Genomic DNA, 18,493 nt, shown 5'->3' on the forward strand with positions numbered 1-18,493 from the left:
GTCACATAATGAATGTTTGGATTTTTTATTAAATCCAGAGAGTGCTGGTATCATTGTTTATTACATAAATATTCTATATGTTAATATATTTAAAGGGACACTAAAAAATTTTTTTCTTTCATGATTCAGGTAGAGAATACAATTTTAAACAACATTCCAACTTACTTCTATTATATAATTTTTTTTTATATCCTTTGTTGAAGAAATGGCAATGCACATTTGAGGCGTCTATGTGCAGCCGCCAATCAGCAGCTTCTGATCCTATCTAGATATGCTTTTCAGCAAAGAATATAAGGAGAATGAAGCAAATTAGATTATAGAAGTAAATTAGAAAGTTGTTTAAAATTGCATGCTCTTTCTAAATCATGAAAGAAAACATTTGGGTTTCATGTTCCTTTAAATTAATTTATAAAAAGCATTCTGGTATATATATATATATATATATATATATATATATATATATATATATATATATATATATATATATATATGTATATATATATATATATGTGTGTGTGTGTCTGTGTGTAAATCACTTTTAACAGAAGATCTGACAAATATTACAAATACAATACAAATATTGTAAAACAAAAAAGTACAGTTTTAAAGGGGAAGGCAGAATATTTCTGCTATAAATGAACCATCTGGGCTCCTGTAGTTTGCAGCCCCCTCTATGACTACCCCTCCTCTTTGTTAAAAAAAAGAAATCTCAATAGCAAAGTTAGACAGGAGCTCTGAGATATGGAATGACAGATGAGAAGGAATGTGCTATTTTGTTGCTGAACTGTGTTTATGGGTATATATAATAAAGGCAGATTTGTAGATGTTTAGTGTGTTCTGTTTTGCTGCTTCTGCTCAGAAGAGTCTGACTGAAACTGCAGCCCCTGCAAAAAAAAAAAAGTTTTCTCCAACTCTTCCTGTCCCAACTAGCGTCAGGCATGGAAAGGGTTAGCTGAACAGATTTTGTGGTGAGAATAACTAGACATGAAGATCACAGGAGAGGAGCAGGAAGCAGTTTATTGCCCACTGAGGGTAGCAGCAGTTTTTTGACCTAGTCCCTAACACCATTTATATTTTCAATCAGGATGGCTTTGCACTGTAGAAGCTGGTTCTCTAATGAAGGATCCAAGCACTTATTACTGGTAAGTTAATTTGATCTATTCATACATATATAGTTTGCAGTATTAAAGTTGATTTTAAATTTTAGTTTTGGAATTTACATATGAACTTATTTTATCTGTACTAGTTTTGTTCCATGGTATCTGTCCAACTTTTTTAATGTGTAAAGATAAAAGTTTATTTTATACATCTTTTTAAATGTATCATACCTTTTGCTGAGTATATATATGTTCTGCTTTCCAGGTTTCCTGGCTTGCTCTCAATATATGGATGTTTTGGAAAACTTTCAGGAAGTATTATAATGGACTAGAGTACTATTACTTGCACCAGATGCTTGGGGTAAGTGATCAGGACCAGGGGGAGGGTATTTATTTTCTGTAAGTGTGTTAGTGATTATGTGAAACATCAGAGACCAGGCAGGATCTTGTTCTCTTTTGTTGCATGGGGGATGCTGACATGCTGGGAACAAAAGCTGCTGTTTGCCTGACTGCTGCTGCTAGTGCAACTTGCTGGTTTTGAATGAAGTGACAGATTGAGATCACACTGTGCAGTCAGTCACTAATAACTGTGGATCATCCAGCATTCTGCGGGCAGCCTGGGGAATGAGAAAGATCAGCTGTGTTGTGGGCAGAGACAGGAGTTGTACAGTAAGGGAGACAAAAGACTGGGCTCTGTGTAACTGAGCGCAGGTATTAGGGGAGGGGGAGATGTTTAGTGACAGAGGAAGTGAGCAGTGCAATAAAAGAGACTAGGCTGTGAGCTCTGCTATACAGGGGGCTGTTTGCAAGAGGAGTGGGGGTAATATGTACTGTGTAGTAAGGTAGGCTAAGGGATTAGCAAATACATTCAGGTAGGGTGGGGGTGCTAGGCACAGAGACAAAGGAGTGACTGAGCTGTAAATTGGTAACATAGGAAAGGGAAGAGAACTCAGGTAAAATCAGCTCAGCGGGTGGGGGATGTCTGGTTTGTGCTTTTAAAGCTAAAACATTTAGAAAGACCTGAGCTGGGTCAACACAAAACATTTTTTTTTTTAATATCCTTTCAGTTTTATATCTAGAAAGCAAGTAAGGAGCAAGATATTGTCAGTTTTACTTGATATAACATCTAACTATATCACTTCTAGTGATGTGATTCTTTGAAGGAAATAGCTAGGCTCTGCTTCTTATAGTTTGAGGTATCAACTATGTTTGCCTTTAAAAGATGTGCAATGTGCAGTTTTCTTGGCCAATCAGTTTCTTCTTTTTCACATAAAGGGTGTCATGGGTTAATTGATTTGGACACCTATGTGGAGCAATGCATACTGGGATAAGTACAGAGTTTGGGACTTCTGTATTATACTTTTATCCAAAGTTCCATAATTCCTGTCCTCAACTAACCTGGCAACAAGCCAAATATGAAGTAGTTTCCTGGTTGTGCTGCACTACAGTACACTTATTAATTAACTTATTTAAGCTTAAAGGGACATGAAACCCAAAAAATTCATGATTCATACAGATGATGCAATTTTAAACAACTTTCCAAATTACTGCTATTATTTAATTTGCTTCCTTCTCTTGTTATTCTTTGCTGAAATATTTATCTAGGCAAGCTCAGAAGCAGCAAAGAACCTAGATTCTCGCTGCTGATTGGTGGATGCATATATATACAGATTGTCATTGGCTCACCCATGTGTTCAATTAGAAACCATTAGTGAATTGCTGCTCATTCAACAAATGATACAAAGAGAATGAAACAAATTAGATAATAGAAGTAAATTAGAAAGTTGTTTAAAATTGTATCTAAATCATGAAAGAAAATTTTGGGTTTCATGTCCTTTTAAGTAAAAAAAGTTTTATTAAGAGTATTTAGGACTTCTTAAAGGGACATGGAACCCACATTTTTTATTTGTTGATTGAGATAGAGAATACAATTTTAAACAACGTTCCAATTTACTTGTTATCTAATTTACTTCATTCTTTAGATATACTATGTTGAAGAAATAGCAATGCACATGAGTGAACCAATTACACAAAACATCTATGTGTAGCCACCAATCAGCAGCTACTGAGCCAATTTATATATTTTTTTCAACAAAGGATATCAAGAAAATGAAATAAATTTGATAATAGAAGTAAATTGGAAAGTTGTTTAAAATTATATGCTCTTTCTAAATCATGAAAGGAAAAAATTGGGGTTTCATATCCCCTTAATCTGAGGTACAGGGAAATTATTATTTATGATAGCTTTATATATGCTGTGTTAGACCACTGGTTTTCAAACCTGACCTCAGGCCTCCCCAACAGGCCAGGTTTTCAGAATAACCTTGGATAAAAGTAGGTAAAATAACCATGTTTACTAAGCAGCTGATTAACACTTTTGTGCCAGGGTTAACGTGTCTACATCGGAACAACTGTTCCAATGTAAACAAATTTAAATCTCTCGATCGTGCACATGATCACGAGATTTCAATGATGGGATTGCGTCAGGGGTTCATCCCTTTGATGCTAGGCACGCCCTCCAGACCGCGATCCCATCAGGGAAGCACCAGTGGCTTCAGGAAAGCCAAGTGGTTAGGACGTTTTATTCCGTTCTTCGGCGCTAAAGCACATCAAAATTCAGACGGAATACAACATTCTAATGGCGTTAAAAGGTTAATTCACCTGTTTTCCAGTTCAGATAGCCTGATAAAATGTGCCCTATTAGGAAGGCCTGATACAGGTTTGAAAACTAGTGGGTTAGAGGAATATCAGTGCTACAGTATGGTGGAGAGTGATATTGGGTAGCGGGCAATAGGGCGGTTCCATGTGAACTGGTGGCATAGAAAAATGTGTGTACCTTATGTATAGCTGTGCCTTAAAGGGATAGGAAAGTCAAAATTAAACTTGCATGATTCAGATAGAGCATGTCATTTTAAGACACTTTTAAATTCACTTCTATTTTCAAATGGGCTTCGTTCTCTTAGTATCCCTTGTTGAAAAATGAATACCCACATATCATACACTAGTCGGAGCTGCTTCTAATTGGTGCCTGCACACATTTGTCTCTTGTGATTGGCTAAATAGATATTTTCAGCTTCCTGTCAGTAGTGCAATGCTGTCCCTTCAGCAATGGATAACAAGAGAATGAAGAAAATTTGATAAAATAATTAAATTGGAATGTTGTTTAAAATTGTATATTCTATCTGAATCATAAAAGAAAATGTTGGGGTTTACTATCCCTTTAATATGTGTATTATGCAGTAGATGTGTCATAATTTTGGTCTAGCAAGCAGAAGAACCTGGGATATTTTATTAGCATTGAAATGGCATCAGAACTATTTTTGTGGGAGAGATAGGACATTCTTTGCTAATAGAGGGATATGGGCGGAACACTGGGCAGAGAGGGGATTTCAGTAGTTTTGTGGGTAGAGCAAGGAATGTGTACAATTGATATACGTTCTTGTATTGCTAACACACGGTCAAAGCTGTTGTACATTGTACTATGCAGACAGTTAAAGTCTATTTTGAATCCATCTTCATAGAAATACTCAGTATTCTGGTTTTCACCACTGTTCATGGAAAATGTGAGGTCATAGATAGAAGTTAGAAGTTCTTAAAGGGATATGAAACCCAAAAATGTTCTTTTGTGATTCAGGCAGAGGATATCATTTTTTTAAAAAAAGTTTCCAATTTACTTCTGTTATCAAATTTGCTTCATTCCCATGATATTCTTTGTTGAAGAGATACCTAGGTAGGCACCTGGAGCGCTACATGTCAGGAAAGAGTGCTGCCCTCTAGTGCTATTGGAAATGGATAACATTACTGCAAAACTGTTGCCATATAGTGCTCTAGAAATGGGCAGGCTTCGAAGCTTATGTCCCTGCTTTTCATCAAAAGATACAGAGAGAGAAGAAAAATGTATATTAGAATAAATTAAAAAGTTGTTTAATTGCATTCAGATTGCATGCTGTATTTAAATGTTCATATCCCTTTAAACTGAAGCAAAGTATTCTGGATGTGACTTGCAGCTTAATATTAGAATTTATTTCATCATGAATACCCTTTGCATAGGTTTTTTCTGTTCTTTGCTTGCAACAACTTAAAGAGCAGTTGTGTGATTTAGGCTGTATTATGTTGCATATGGAGATGGAAAATGTTAAAATAGTCAGCTGGTGTAAAATACTTACAACTGTTACTGTACGTTTACACATTAAGGCCGAATTATCAAATGTCTGTCGGACCTGATCCAACAGTGCGGATCAGGTCCGACAGACCTCGCTGAATGCGGAGAGCAATACGCTCTCCGTATTCAGCATTGCACAAGAGCTGCTGGTGCAACGCCGCCCCCTGCAGACTCGCGGCCAATGGGCCGCCAGCAGGGGGTGTCAATCAACCTGATCGTACTCGATCGGGTTGAATTGTGGTGATTCCTGTCCGCATGCTCAGAGCAGGCGGATAGGGTTATGGAGCAGTGGTCTTTAGACCGCTGCTTCATAACTGCTGTTTCTGGCGAGTCTGCAGACTCGCCAGAAACACGGGCCCACAAGCTCCATTTGGAACTTGATAAATGGGCCTCATTTCCTCTAGTCTCTAACTGTACCTCAAATTACCTTTTGATATTTTGCAAATTTGTAGTTTTAGCAGAAAACCAGCTTCTCGGGAAAGGTTGCTTTGCATTTCTAATCTGATAATAGACTTTTTTGGGCCATGACACCTTTTGTCTGCGACTGACTGACCTGCAAAATATTTAATAAACTATTTGATTATGATGTTTAATTTATATATTATTCTTCATAGTAATATGTAATATATAACTATTGATTAGTTATTGCTTTAATATATAAAATATTATAATATATAATAATATTTTATATTTATATTTTTATGTATGTTTTTATATGCTAGGGAAAACTTTTGTTATGATTCATATAATTTTTCTTGAATAAATGTATGCTTTACATATAAAGGGACAAGTCAAAATAAACATTTATTGTTCAGAAAGAGCAGTTAAGACAAAAAAATAATCTAAGATTTCAAAAAATAAAAAGTCTAACATTACATAAAATAATAAACAAAATTATAAAATGAAACCTAATCCCCATGAAAATAAAAAAGCTCCCCCAAAATAAAAACACCCCTAATCTAATACTAAACTACAAATAGCCCTTAAAAGGGACTTTTGTATGGCATTGCCCTAAGTTAAACAGCTCTTTTACCTTAAAAAATACTAAGTACCCCCCTCTTACAGTAAAACTCACCACCCAACAAACCCCCCAAAATAAAAAACCTAACACTATGTTTAAATCAGCCAATAGGATTTCAGCATCCTATTGGCTGATTTGAATTTGAAGAATCAAATCAGCCAATAGGAATGCAAGGGACGCCATATTTAAACACGTACCTTGAATTCACTATTCAGTGTATGGCGGCGATCATTCAAAGAGGATTCCCCACGCTCCATGGCTCCACGGTCGCCGGTCCTGCTCCACGCTCATCTCTGCTCCACGCCGGCTTGGTCCTGGATGAAGAAGGAAGTGGTCTCCGCTTGGAGCAAGACTTTACCGCCTGAAATAGGATCTTCTCCGCCAGACTTCAGGATTGCGGATATAGGGGTTTTTACATGCTGGGTTTATTTTTGGGAGGCGGGTTAGACTTTTACAGGAGATTTGATATCTTTTTTTATTTTCTTAGGCTAAGGCAGTTTCTAACGTGCCGTAAGTCACTGGCGACCCCAGAAATATGTATTTATGCTCATTTCTGGACATCATGTAATGCTTGTGGGATATTTCCCTATCAGACCAAACTTGGCCAGTAGTCTTCTTATCCCAGCGTCAAATGGAAGGATAAGGAAATATCCCAGAACAAAGTAAGTATAAGAAATGAGGTAAGCAGTACTCACGGTAGACAGGGCAGTCCTTAACGGCAACAAGAGAAAGGCAATCCAGCAGATTAGCAGTTCAGGGGTAAACCAGCAGAATAGTCAGGAACAAGCAGTCAGTAAGAATTTGAATGGGGTTGGCGGTACCCTCTAGCCATTCAGTGAGGGCCATCTTAATGGCTAAGAGTTCACGATTACCCACATCGTAATTCCTCTCTGTAGGAGTAAACCGTTTGGAAAAAAAAACTTAAAGGGTCTCTTTGGGTTAAGACTGCATCAGCTTCTATCTCGGAGGCATCAACCTCTAAAGTGAACTACAGGTCAGGATCAGGAAGGCGGAGCACAGGAGCAAAACAAAAGACATTTTTCAGATGAGAAAAAGCATTCACAGCTACAGGAGGCCAATTCTTGCAGTCTCTGTTTCGTTTAGTCAGCTCAGTGAGGAACGGTGAGTACCTATTTGGGGGTTAGACTTAGGCTTTTTTTTTATTTTTTTATTTTTTTAGATTAGGGATTTATTGGGCACTCTTAAAAGAGCTGAATGCCCTTTTAAGGGCAATGCCCATACAAATGCCCCTTTAGGTAGTTTAATTTTTTTTAGTGTTAGGTTTGGTGGGTGGTGGGTTTTACTGTTAGGGAGGACTTAGATTTTTTTTTAAATGAAAAAGAGCTGTTTATCTTAGGGCAATGCCATACAAAAAGCCCTTTTAAGGGCTATTGGTAGTTTAGCATTATATTAGGGGGTGTTTTTATTTTGGGGGGCTTTTTATTTTCAAAGGGATTAGGTTTAAATTTTTTAGTTTTGAAAATTTTGTTTTTATTTTCTGTAATGTTAGACTTTTTTATTTTTGGTAATTTTAGATTAATTTATTTTAATTTAATCTTAGGTTTATTTTTCTAAGTACTGTTAGGATTTTTTATTTAAATTATAATTTAGTATTTTATTATTTTATGTAATTTGGGGTAAATTTAGTGGGTGATAGGTTAGGGTGCTTAGTAATTAAATTAGTTATTTGTGTTGTGGGGGTTTGGCCGATTTGGGGTCAATAGGTTAATTAGGGTACTTGCTTTGTGGGGGTTTGGCGGATAAGGGGTTAATAGTTTTATTAGGATTATTGCATTGTATGGGTTTGGTGGATTAGGTGTTAATAGATTTATAAGGTTTTTTTGCGATGTGGGTTAATGGCGGATTATGGGTTAATCGTTTTAATAGGTACTTTGCAATGTGGGTTAAGGGCGGGTTAGGGGTTAATACATTTATTAGGTAGTTTGCGATTTTTGGGTTGGCGGATTTAGGTGTTAATAATTTTACTAGGTTGGCGGATTAGGGGTTAATACATTTATTAGGTAGTTTGCGATGTTGGGGTTGGCGATTTAGGTGTTAATAATTTTACTAGGTAGGCGGATTGGGGGTTAATAGTTTAATCAGGCATATTGCGTTGTGGGGGGTTGTCAGTTTGGGAGTTTATACTTTTATTATTAGTTGCGAAGTAGGGGGATTGCGGATATAGGGGTTTTTACATGCTAGGTTTATTTTTGGGAGGCGGGTTAGACTTTTACAGAAGATTTGATATATTTTTTATTTTCTTAGGCGCCGGAAGTTTCTAACGTGCCGTTAGTCACTGGCGACCCCAGAAATATGTATTTACGCTCATTTCTGGACATCATGCAATGCTCGTGGGATATTTCCCTATCAGACCAAACTTGGCCAGTAGTCTTCTTATCCCAGCGACAAGTGGAAGGATAAGGAAATATCCCAGAACAAAGTAAGTATAAGAAATTAGGTAAGCAGTACTCACGGTAGACAGGGCAGTCCTTAACAGCAACAAGAGAAAGGCAATCCAGCAGATTAGCAGTTCAGGGCTAAACCAGCAGAATAGTCAGGAAAAAGCAGAGGTCAGCAACAAAGGTAATCCAGCAGTTTAGGAGTTCTGGGGTAAACCAGGAGAATGGTCAGGAACAGGCAGAGGTCAGCAACAAAGGTAATCCAGTGGTTTAGCAGTTCAAGGGTAAATCAGTAGAATGGTCAGGCAGGCAGAGTTCAGTAATGATAAGACAATCCAGCAATTCAAGCGTTAAACAGGCAGACTGGTCAGACAGGCAGAGTTCAGCAATGATAAGGCAAATCCAGCAATTCAAGGGTTAAACAGGCAGAGTGGTCAGACAGGCAGAGTTCAGCAATGATAAGGCAATCCAGCAATTCAAGGGTTAAACAGGCAGACTGGATAGACAGACAGAGTTCAGCAATGATAAGGCAATCCAGCAATTCAAGGGTTAAACAGGCAGACTGGACAGACAGAGTTCAGCAATGATAAGGCAAATCCAGCAATTCAAGGGTTAAACAGGCAGAGTGGTCAGACAGACAAAGTTCAGCAATGATAAGGCTATCCAGCAATTCAAGGGTTAAACAGGCAGAGTGGTCAGACAGACAAAGTTCAGCAATGATAAGGCTATCCAGCAATTCAAGGGTTAAACAGGCAGAGTGGTCAGACAGACAGAGTTCAGCAATGATAAGGCAATTCAGCATTTCAAGGGTTAAACAGGCCGATTGGTCAGACAGACAGAGTTCGGTAACAATAAGGCAATCAAAGTAACATCAGTTCAGAATAATAGCACCCAGGGAAGCACAAGACTAACCTATACTTGAGCAGTGAAGAGAAGTGAAGGAGGTACTTACATAGGTGCCTGTTCATGCCAAGGAGACCTCCCAGGTGAATCCAGAGCATCATCAGATACTACGGCGTGAGACGATGATGTCATCACAGCGTGCCCACAACAACCACCGTCACGATGGCAACGGCCATGCTCACGGAGCTGCGAGTCATGCTGCGATCATAGCAATGGCTATGATCATGGAGGAGCAACGTGACATAGCCCCCCACTCAAGGGTTCCCTCTGGGAACCAGAGTCGGTTTCAAAGAATGAGCAGCATGGAATTTGGAGACCAAAGATGGAGCATGCACATCACGGGCAGGGATCCAGGAACGATCCGCCACAGAGTAACCCATCCAGTGAACAAGGTATTGTAGCTGCCTGCGTTTAAAGCTGGAGTCCATGATCCTAGCAACCTCATATTCCGGTTCCCCTTGAATCACGAGTGGAGAAGGAGGACGTCTGAGTCGAGTATATTTACTCGTGATATAGGGTTTGAGCAGGGAGATGTGAATGTGCAAGGTCTTAGGCAAGGCCACTATGTAGGCAACAGGAGAAAGTCTTTTGAGGACTTTATAAGGACCAATGTACCAAGGACCTGATTTGTGACAAGGTTGACTTAAGCCGATATGTCAGGTAGAGACCCAGACACGATCACCTGCAGAAAAGGCACGAATATGAGCTTGATGATGATCGGCAAACCTCTTGTATCTGGAGATGGTAGAGCGTAACTGAGAGCGTATTCGTTGACAATGGGTGGTGAGGTCAGTGAAGCGACGCTCTGCAGCAGGAACTCCTGTGTATTGAGCAAAAAGAGGAAAAACATGAGGTTGATAACCAGCTGTGGCCTGGAAAGGAGAGCATCATAGAGAAGAAATGCCAATGAGTGTTCTTTGCCAATTCAGCTAGGGGTAACAAGCCAGACCAATTGGTATGCTCTGAATTGACATAAGCTTTGAGATAAGCTTCAAGATCCTGATTGGTCTTTTCCGTCTTCCCGTTAGTCTGGGGGTGATAACCAGAGGACAAAGAACAGTGGTTCCAAGCAATTTGCAAAAGCATCTCCAAAAGGTAGAAATAAATTGAGGGCCTCTGTCAGAGACAATGTTCACGGGTATACCATGGAGGCGTACTATTTGTAACAGAAAAAGAGTGGACAATTCTTGGGCTGTAGGTAACTTAGGTAAAGGTACAAAATGAGCAAGTTTGGAGAATCGATCCACCACACCCAGATGACTGTATGATGGTCAGAAGGAGGGAGATCTACAACAAAATCCATGGCTATGTGTGTCCATGGTTGTTTAGGTATAGACAATGGTTGAAGTAGGCAATGAGGTAGGGAACGGGCGGTCTTATTAACAGCACAAGTCTGAAAAGCCTTGACATAATCCTGAGATTCTGACTTCATGGTAGGCCACCACATGTTTTGGGAAAGGAGTTTAAAGGTTCTTGTAAAACCAGGATGACCTGACAGCTTGCTGTCATGAGCTCAGGATAGCACAGGAGAGCGAAGGTTTGGGGGAACATAAAGGATCTCAGGAGCCGCAGGGGCTTCAGAAGGTTTTCTTGACTGGGCACGTTGTAGTCTTTGAAGAAGAGAGGTGTTAGTTTGAGCAACCACACAGGAGGGAGGTATGATGTGTTCAATAGGAGCTTCAGAAGAGTCACTAGACTGAGGAAACTGATGGGAAAGGGCATCAGCCTTTTTATTCTTGTTCCCTGGAAGGTAAGAGACTATAAAGTTAAAATGGGAAAAGAATAGGGCCCGCCTGGCCTGTCGAGGATTGAGACGATGAGCAGTCTCTAGGTACGTCAGATTCTTATGGTCAGTAAGAATTTGAATGGGGTTGGCGGTACCCTCTAGCCAATGATGCCATTCAGTCAGGGCCATCTTAATGGCTAAGAGTTCATGATTACCCACATCGTAATTCCTCTCTGCAGGAGTAAATCGTTTGAAAAAAAAAAACGTGGAGTTAAAGGGTCCCTTTGGGTTAAGACTGCACCAGCTCCTATCTTGGAGGCATCAACCTCTAAAGTGAACTACAGGTCAGGATCAGAAAGGCGGAGCACAGGAGCAAAACAAAAGACATTTTTCAGATGAGATAAAGCATCCACAGCTACAGGAGGCCAATTCTTGCAGTCTCTGTTTCGTTTAGTCAGCTCAGTGAGTAGAGCAATAATTTGGGAGAAGTTCTTTATAAACTTGCAATAATAATTGGAGAACCCCAAGAATCTCTGTAGTTCCTTTAATGAGGTGGGTTGAGGCCATTCCAGAACTGCGGTTAGCTTTGTAGGATCCATGGCAAAACTTTCCTTCGAGATGACATAGCCAAGGAACTGGATCTAAACTTGATCAAACTCACATTTCTCCAGTTTGGCTACCAGATAATTATTTATGAGGTGAATAAGTACCTGTTTTACATGCTCATGGTGTTCCTCAAGGGTGGATGAGTATATGAGGATGTCATCCAAATAGACAATGACAGTTCGATTAAGGAGGTAATGGAAGACATCACTGACGAATGCTTGGAAGACAGCAGGGGCATTACACAGCCCAAAAGGCATTACGAGGTATTCGTAATGCCCTGATCTCTTGTTGAAGGCAGTCTTCCATTCATGTCCCGGAAAATATAAATAAGATTGTACGCCCCACATATGTCCAACTTAGTAAAGTAGCAAGTATTCTGGAGTGAATCATATAATTCAGTGATCAAAGGAATAGGATAACAATTCTTGATAGCAATGTTGTTTAGGGCTATGTAGTTGATACAGGGTCTGAGACCACCATCCTTTTTACTGAAAAAAAGGAAGCCAGCCCCCGGGAGGAGAGGAGGAAGGGTGAATAAAGCCTTTAGCTAGGTTTTCTTGGATATATTCCTCCATACCCTTGGTTTCGGCTTTGGAGAGCGGATAAGTCCTGCCTTTAGGAAGTGGGGCTCCAGGAAAGAGGTCTATTTTGCAGTCGTAAGGACGGTGGGGTGGCAGCACATCAGCTGCTTTCTTTTCAAAGACATCCATAAATTCTGCGTATACTGAGGGAAGATTAGAAGGGGTCAGAAGGCTGGCTATAGGGATGTGATGCAGCGGAGTAACCTTAGCCAGGCAGGAGTGAAAACAGGATTTACCCCAGGAGGCCAACTGTCCCTCAGTCCTGTCAAATTGAGGATTGTGTTTACGTAGCCAAGGAAGACCAAGGATAACTGGTTGTGCAGGAGAATGAATGAAATAAAACTGCAATTGTTCGGTATGAAGGATTCACACAGTCATGGTACACAGGATTTAGGGGTGATCCCAGAAATGTTGTGGTTTTTATTCTCTTGTCTTAAATAAATAAATACTTTTATACTGGTGCTGCTACCTTTTTGCACTTTTTTGGATCGTTTTGGGATATGTCTCTATCCCTGCACAGTGTTATGTGCTAGAAGTGCTGGATTAACCCTGATCCAAGGGGAGTGCCATCCAGAGTAGTTATTTTAAGACATTGTTTCTTCTGAAGAAGAGACAACCCTGCATGAATCATGAAAAAAATTTCCAGCTGCCCCATAATCAATAAAGGCTTGAGCATTTACAGGATTCTGAAGAAAGGTAAGGGTAATGGGTACCAGGATCCGAGAAGGGTGAGGGAAATTAGCAGTGGCTATACTTAGAGGTACCCCACTTTTATCCTCTATGCGTTGGCTTTTCCCGACAGTAAATCACAATTCTTGAGTTGGTGTGAATTAGAACCACAATAGAAACACAGTCTCAATCTCCTTCTCTGTTTTTCAGATTCAGAGAGCTTTAGGGAAGAGAGATCCATGGGTTCCTCTTCAGAGGTAACTGGAGGTGCTGAAGGGGTAGAGGATAGTCTAGAGACTGGACGAGAGAGAAGGAATCTACGAGTTCTCTCTCTCTCAGCTTGTCTCTCCGGAAAGCGAGAATCCAGACTGATACAGGGAAGATGGAACATCACGATAAGTGAGCTCATTCTTGATGCACTCATGCAGGCCTCTCCTGAAGACCGCTTTGAGAGCACTGCCATCCCAACTAGTCTCATGTGCCAAGGTGCGAAACTCGATGGCGTATTGTGCCACTGATCTATTGCTCTGGCGGATATCCAAGAGAGAGTACTCTGCAACAGAAGTGCGGCCAGAGATCTGCATCATTCAGGAGTTGAGCGCTCTGTTCCAAAAGGGGAGAGACCCAGGCTAGGACCTTGTCTTGTAATAAAGAAATTATAAAAGTGACCTTTGACTGATGAGACTGGAAAGTGTGAGGGTCATTGTGGAAGTGCAACCTGCACTGGTTGAGAAAACCCCTACAGTCAGTAGTACCATCATACTTGTCAGGCAACGACAATGGTATCCGGGGTATACTTCCAGAAACAGGGGGAAGGGAGTTTCAGCACTAGCAGCAGGGGCTGGCTGAGTAACAACGGGAGCAGCGTTTTTCTCTGTAACCAGTGAGGAGAGCATAGCAGATATAGCCTCTAGTTTAGAATCCACATTCTGCAAGTGTATAGCGTGGGTTCCCAGGGTCTGTCCCTGAAGAGAGACTGCTCTTACTACCTCATTTGGGTCCATGGTCCAAGTATAATGTAATGCTTGTGGGATATTTCCCTATCAGACCAAACTTGGCCAGTAGTCTTCTTATACTGGCGTCAAGTGGAAGGATAAGGAAATATCTAAGAACAAAGTAAGTATAAGAAATGAGGTAAGCAGTACTCACAGTAGACAGTGCAATCCTTAACGGCAACAAGAGAAAGGCAATCCAGCAGATTAGCAGTTCAGAGTTCGGTAACAATAAGGCAATCAAAGTAACAGCAGTTCAGAATAATAGCACCCAGGGAAGCACAAGACTAACCTATACTTGGATAGTGAAGAGAAGTAAAGGAGGTACTTACATAGGCGCCTGTTCGCGCCAAGGAGACATCCCCGGTGAATCCAGAGCAGCATCGAATACTACGTTGTGCTGCGATAACGTCATCGCTGTGCGCCCACAACAACCACCGTAACCATGGCAATGGCCATGCTCACGGAGCTGCAAGTCACGCTGCAATCATAGCAATGCTTATGATCATGGAGGAGAGGCGTGACTTACGGCACTTTATGAACTGCGGTTGCCGGCGCCATATATGTGATACCCTGATGTGCGAGGTGAAATTACGGGCGGTACAGGTTTCAGCAGTTAGGCTGAAGCTTGCACCGCATATGTAATCTCGCCCAATGTTTTTATTGGATTCAATGTGAATTGAGAAAAATTAATTTGTTATGGTTCTCATTTACTTTAATAGAAGCTTGAAAATTTTTAAAGGGACATGAAACTCAATATTTTTCTTTCATACAAGAATACAATTTAAAAAAAGTTTCCAATTTACTTTTATTATTACATTTTTCTCCTCATGTTATTCTTTTTTGAAGAGATATCTAGATAAGTAGCGTGCACATCTCTGGAGCACTACATAACAGGACACAGTGCTGCCATCTAGTGCTCTTGCTAATGCAAAACTGTTGCCATATAATGCTGCAGACACGTGCACACTCCTGAGTTTACTTTCCTGCTTTTTTAACAAAGGATAACAAGAAAACAAAGACAATTTGATAATAGAAGTAAATTAGAAAGGTGTTTAAAATTGTATGTTTTATCTGAATCATGAAAGAAAAACATGTGGGTTTTATGTCCCTTTTTAAGTTCTAATATGGCTAGCAGAAAATAAAATTTAAAGACCTTTGTAATCTTACAAAATCTATTACAGAAATTTTCTGCATTTTTAAAGGAAATGTAGTTTTTTATATATGCTGCATAATGCTCAAACATTCCTCATCCCCACTACCCATTACAACACTACCCCTCCTGTCTTAGATCCACCTGTACCCACCCACAAAATGCTGATTGCCCATCCCTCTAACTCGGAAGGCATGTTGGGAGATATATAAATACACAACCTTGCTGCCTCATAAAACATTGTCTGTTCTAGATAGCACAAAAATTATGGAAACTCTCAAAATTTGCATATTTGTTATTATAAAAATGTAAACGTTTAGCTACTTAAATGGGTACTGTAAACTTGTATCACTTTTCAAAAATTTTTTTTTTTTTCCTGCTGGAGTGTATAAATCAATTTATGAGTAGCTATTTTGCCTTTGTTTTGTTGTTTTAAATAGCTGCTTTTGACTGTTGCAATCAAAACCTATATTGAAAATTGCCCTACAGCAATATTTGCTGCAGAAAAGATAGGTAAACAAGACGCAGCATCAGAAATCTACACAGTGGGGGTGGGAGAGACAAGAAGCCCAGTCCATTTGAAAGGATGTGCCTGCAGCTGCTTTAAATGCAGTGAAATCTACACAGATGTTTGCCCATGCATTGTCGCTTTAATTTCCAACATCTAGGTGCACATTTGCTAATGCCATTATGTACAGGATATGCGATTTGTTTTAGAAAATGTGACCTCAAGATACTATAGTGACTCACTGTTTACCATGTATGTAATGTCAATAACAGCTGTTGCAAAATAGGATTAAAATTATTCATGCTAAAAAAAAAAATATGGAAATTACTCTAGCATTTGGTAACATAAAGGGACAGTAAAGTCATAATTAGATATTCAGTATTGGCATTTGCTCACTCATGTGTTCAGTTAGTAACCAGTAGTGCATTGCTGCTTCTTCAACAAATGATACCAAGAGAATGAAGCAAATTTGATAAGTAAAGTAAACTTGAAAGTTGTTTAAAATTGTATGTTCTTTTTTTCCCTCTTCTTTCTTTTTAAGATATTAGAGGGTCAGAGTGTAGGCACAGAGGGGGGAATGGAGCAAGAAGGAGGGGAACTGGGGGGAAAGGAAGAAAAAAAAAGGAAAAATCCTAATTCAGAATACGTAAAGTATAATCCATTGCTGTTTTACCTTTTCTGTTATATGTTAAGAATTGAATATGTAAAGACTGTACAGCTTATTATGTATATCCAAATTCCTCATAATATTTGTACATATTTGAAAAAAAAAAAAAAAATTTTGTTCAACGAAATTGTATTCTGGAAAGGAATTAAATAAAATATTAAAAAAAAAAATTGTATGTTCTACCTAAATCAGGAAAGAAAATTTTTGGGGTTCATGTTCCTTTAAATCTGTTGTTTTTTATGTCTGTATGTTTGTAGGAATGCAGGTAGATTATACACACACACAATAGGGTTGGTACCTTTTCTGGGAAAAATTAGACAACATTTGCATAAATAATTATACAGCATATATCAGGAACTAAAATTGATAAAATTGATTATAAATGATAATATGTTTATAATTAGATTCCAATACACTTAGAAGTTTGACCAGAATATTATCTTTATTTCAATATTAAATCTTTATATATATATATATATATATATATATATATATATATATATATATATATATATATATATATATATATATATACATATATATATATATACATATATACACACACACAGAATTATATATATATATATTTATATATTTATATATATATGTATAAATACAGTATATATATATATATATATATATATATATATACACATACATACACACACACACACACATATATATATAGCAGCTAGCTAGCAGAGGGGACTGCAGTTTTAGCCTTTTTGGCAGACGTGGGGTTAACTGCATCTGCTATGTATTTGAGCCATTTCTCAGAGAGCAGGAGATTGTGTGGGAGGTTCCATAATGACTACATACCCTAAGTTTTAGACTGCAGACGTCCCTAGGGGGAAATATAAGTAAGTGGCTTTCCCTCCTCTTCAATCTCCTGCATGGGCTCTGCTTTTAGACTTCTATAGATTGATCGGCTGCTACTGAGATCACAAACAGAAAGTGAAACAGCCATTTTACAAATGTGTGCTAAAAGCAACCACTAGATGGGGCTGGTTTGCAAGAAATCACATACAAATCAATGCAGTACAGCCACATCTGAAGATTATTTTTTAGCAAAAAATTGCATACTCTCCTGGTTTTTAAATTGCATATGTGATTAATCGTTCAGCCCTAATACACACACACATACATACACACACATATATGCATACACACAGACACACACACACACAGTATATACATACATACATACACACACATACATATATACATACATACATACATACATACCTGTACATACACACACACACATACATTCATACACACACATACACAAACATACACACAGACACACACACACACACACCTACACACACCTACACACACACACATATACTGTATACATACACACACACATACATACATAAATACAAACATACACACACAGACATACACACACACATACATACACACAAACATACACACAGACACACACACATATACTGTATACATACACACAAACACAAATACTGAAATAACAGTGTAAGAACAAATGCAAGTGTACTGTAAATGTTGTAACACATATGGGAGAAAGCTCTCTGACCTGTAGAGTTTGAAATCCATTGAGCTAAATAGAGAAACAAACAGAAACAACAGGGGTAGATCTAAGTGCATTTATTATGCTGTGTCTAAGAGGACTGCCGCGCAGAGTGTAGTAATTTAACATCTCACAATAATGTTTATTGGAATCACTGCAAGATGTTTGAAGAAAGAGTAAATGTTTACACAACCTTTCAAAATTTAGATGATATTTTTAGATTTTTTTTTCTAGTAAAATTTAAAAAAAAATAACAATATTTAGAATTCATTAAGATTATTTTCATGCAAACATTGCCTTTTTTAAACTGTAAAGGGACTTTTAGATTGTGATATATTTTAAATTATATGTAGTACATCGACCTTGCAATATACTTTCATTATTTATTTTGTCTTTTTTTTTCTAGCAATGAAATTCTGAAAATTGTGGGCTTTCCAATTCTTGTAAAAAGTTGAAG

General features: G+C 38.6%; 1 protein-coding gene across 2 annotated transcripts in view; it reads left to right on the forward strand.

Moving 5' to 3' along the window:
- The first annotated feature begins 737 nt into the window (after positions 1-737).
- NOX4 (NADPH oxidase 4) overlaps positions 738-18,493 on the forward strand; it is a 719,402-nt gene continuing 701,646 nt past the window's right edge. For both annotated transcript variants that reach the window (XM_053708631.1, XM_053708630.1), the window contains exons 1-2: positions 738-1,142; positions 1,363-1,458. In XM_053708631.1, the coding sequence (XP_053564606.1) occupies positions 1,086-1,142; positions 1,363-1,458 (153 nt within the window). In that variant the 5' untranslated portion in view covers positions 738-1,085. The remainder of the gene's footprint in view (positions 1,143-1,362; positions 1,459-18,493) is intronic.

This window comes from Bombina bombina, chromosome 3 (genome assembly GCF_027579735.1).
Source record: "Bombina bombina isolate aBomBom1 chromosome 3, aBomBom1.pri, whole genome shotgun sequence".
In the NCBI taxonomy this organism is placed as follows: domain Eukaryota; kingdom Metazoa; phylum Chordata; class Amphibia; order Anura; family Bombinatoridae; genus Bombina; species Bombina bombina.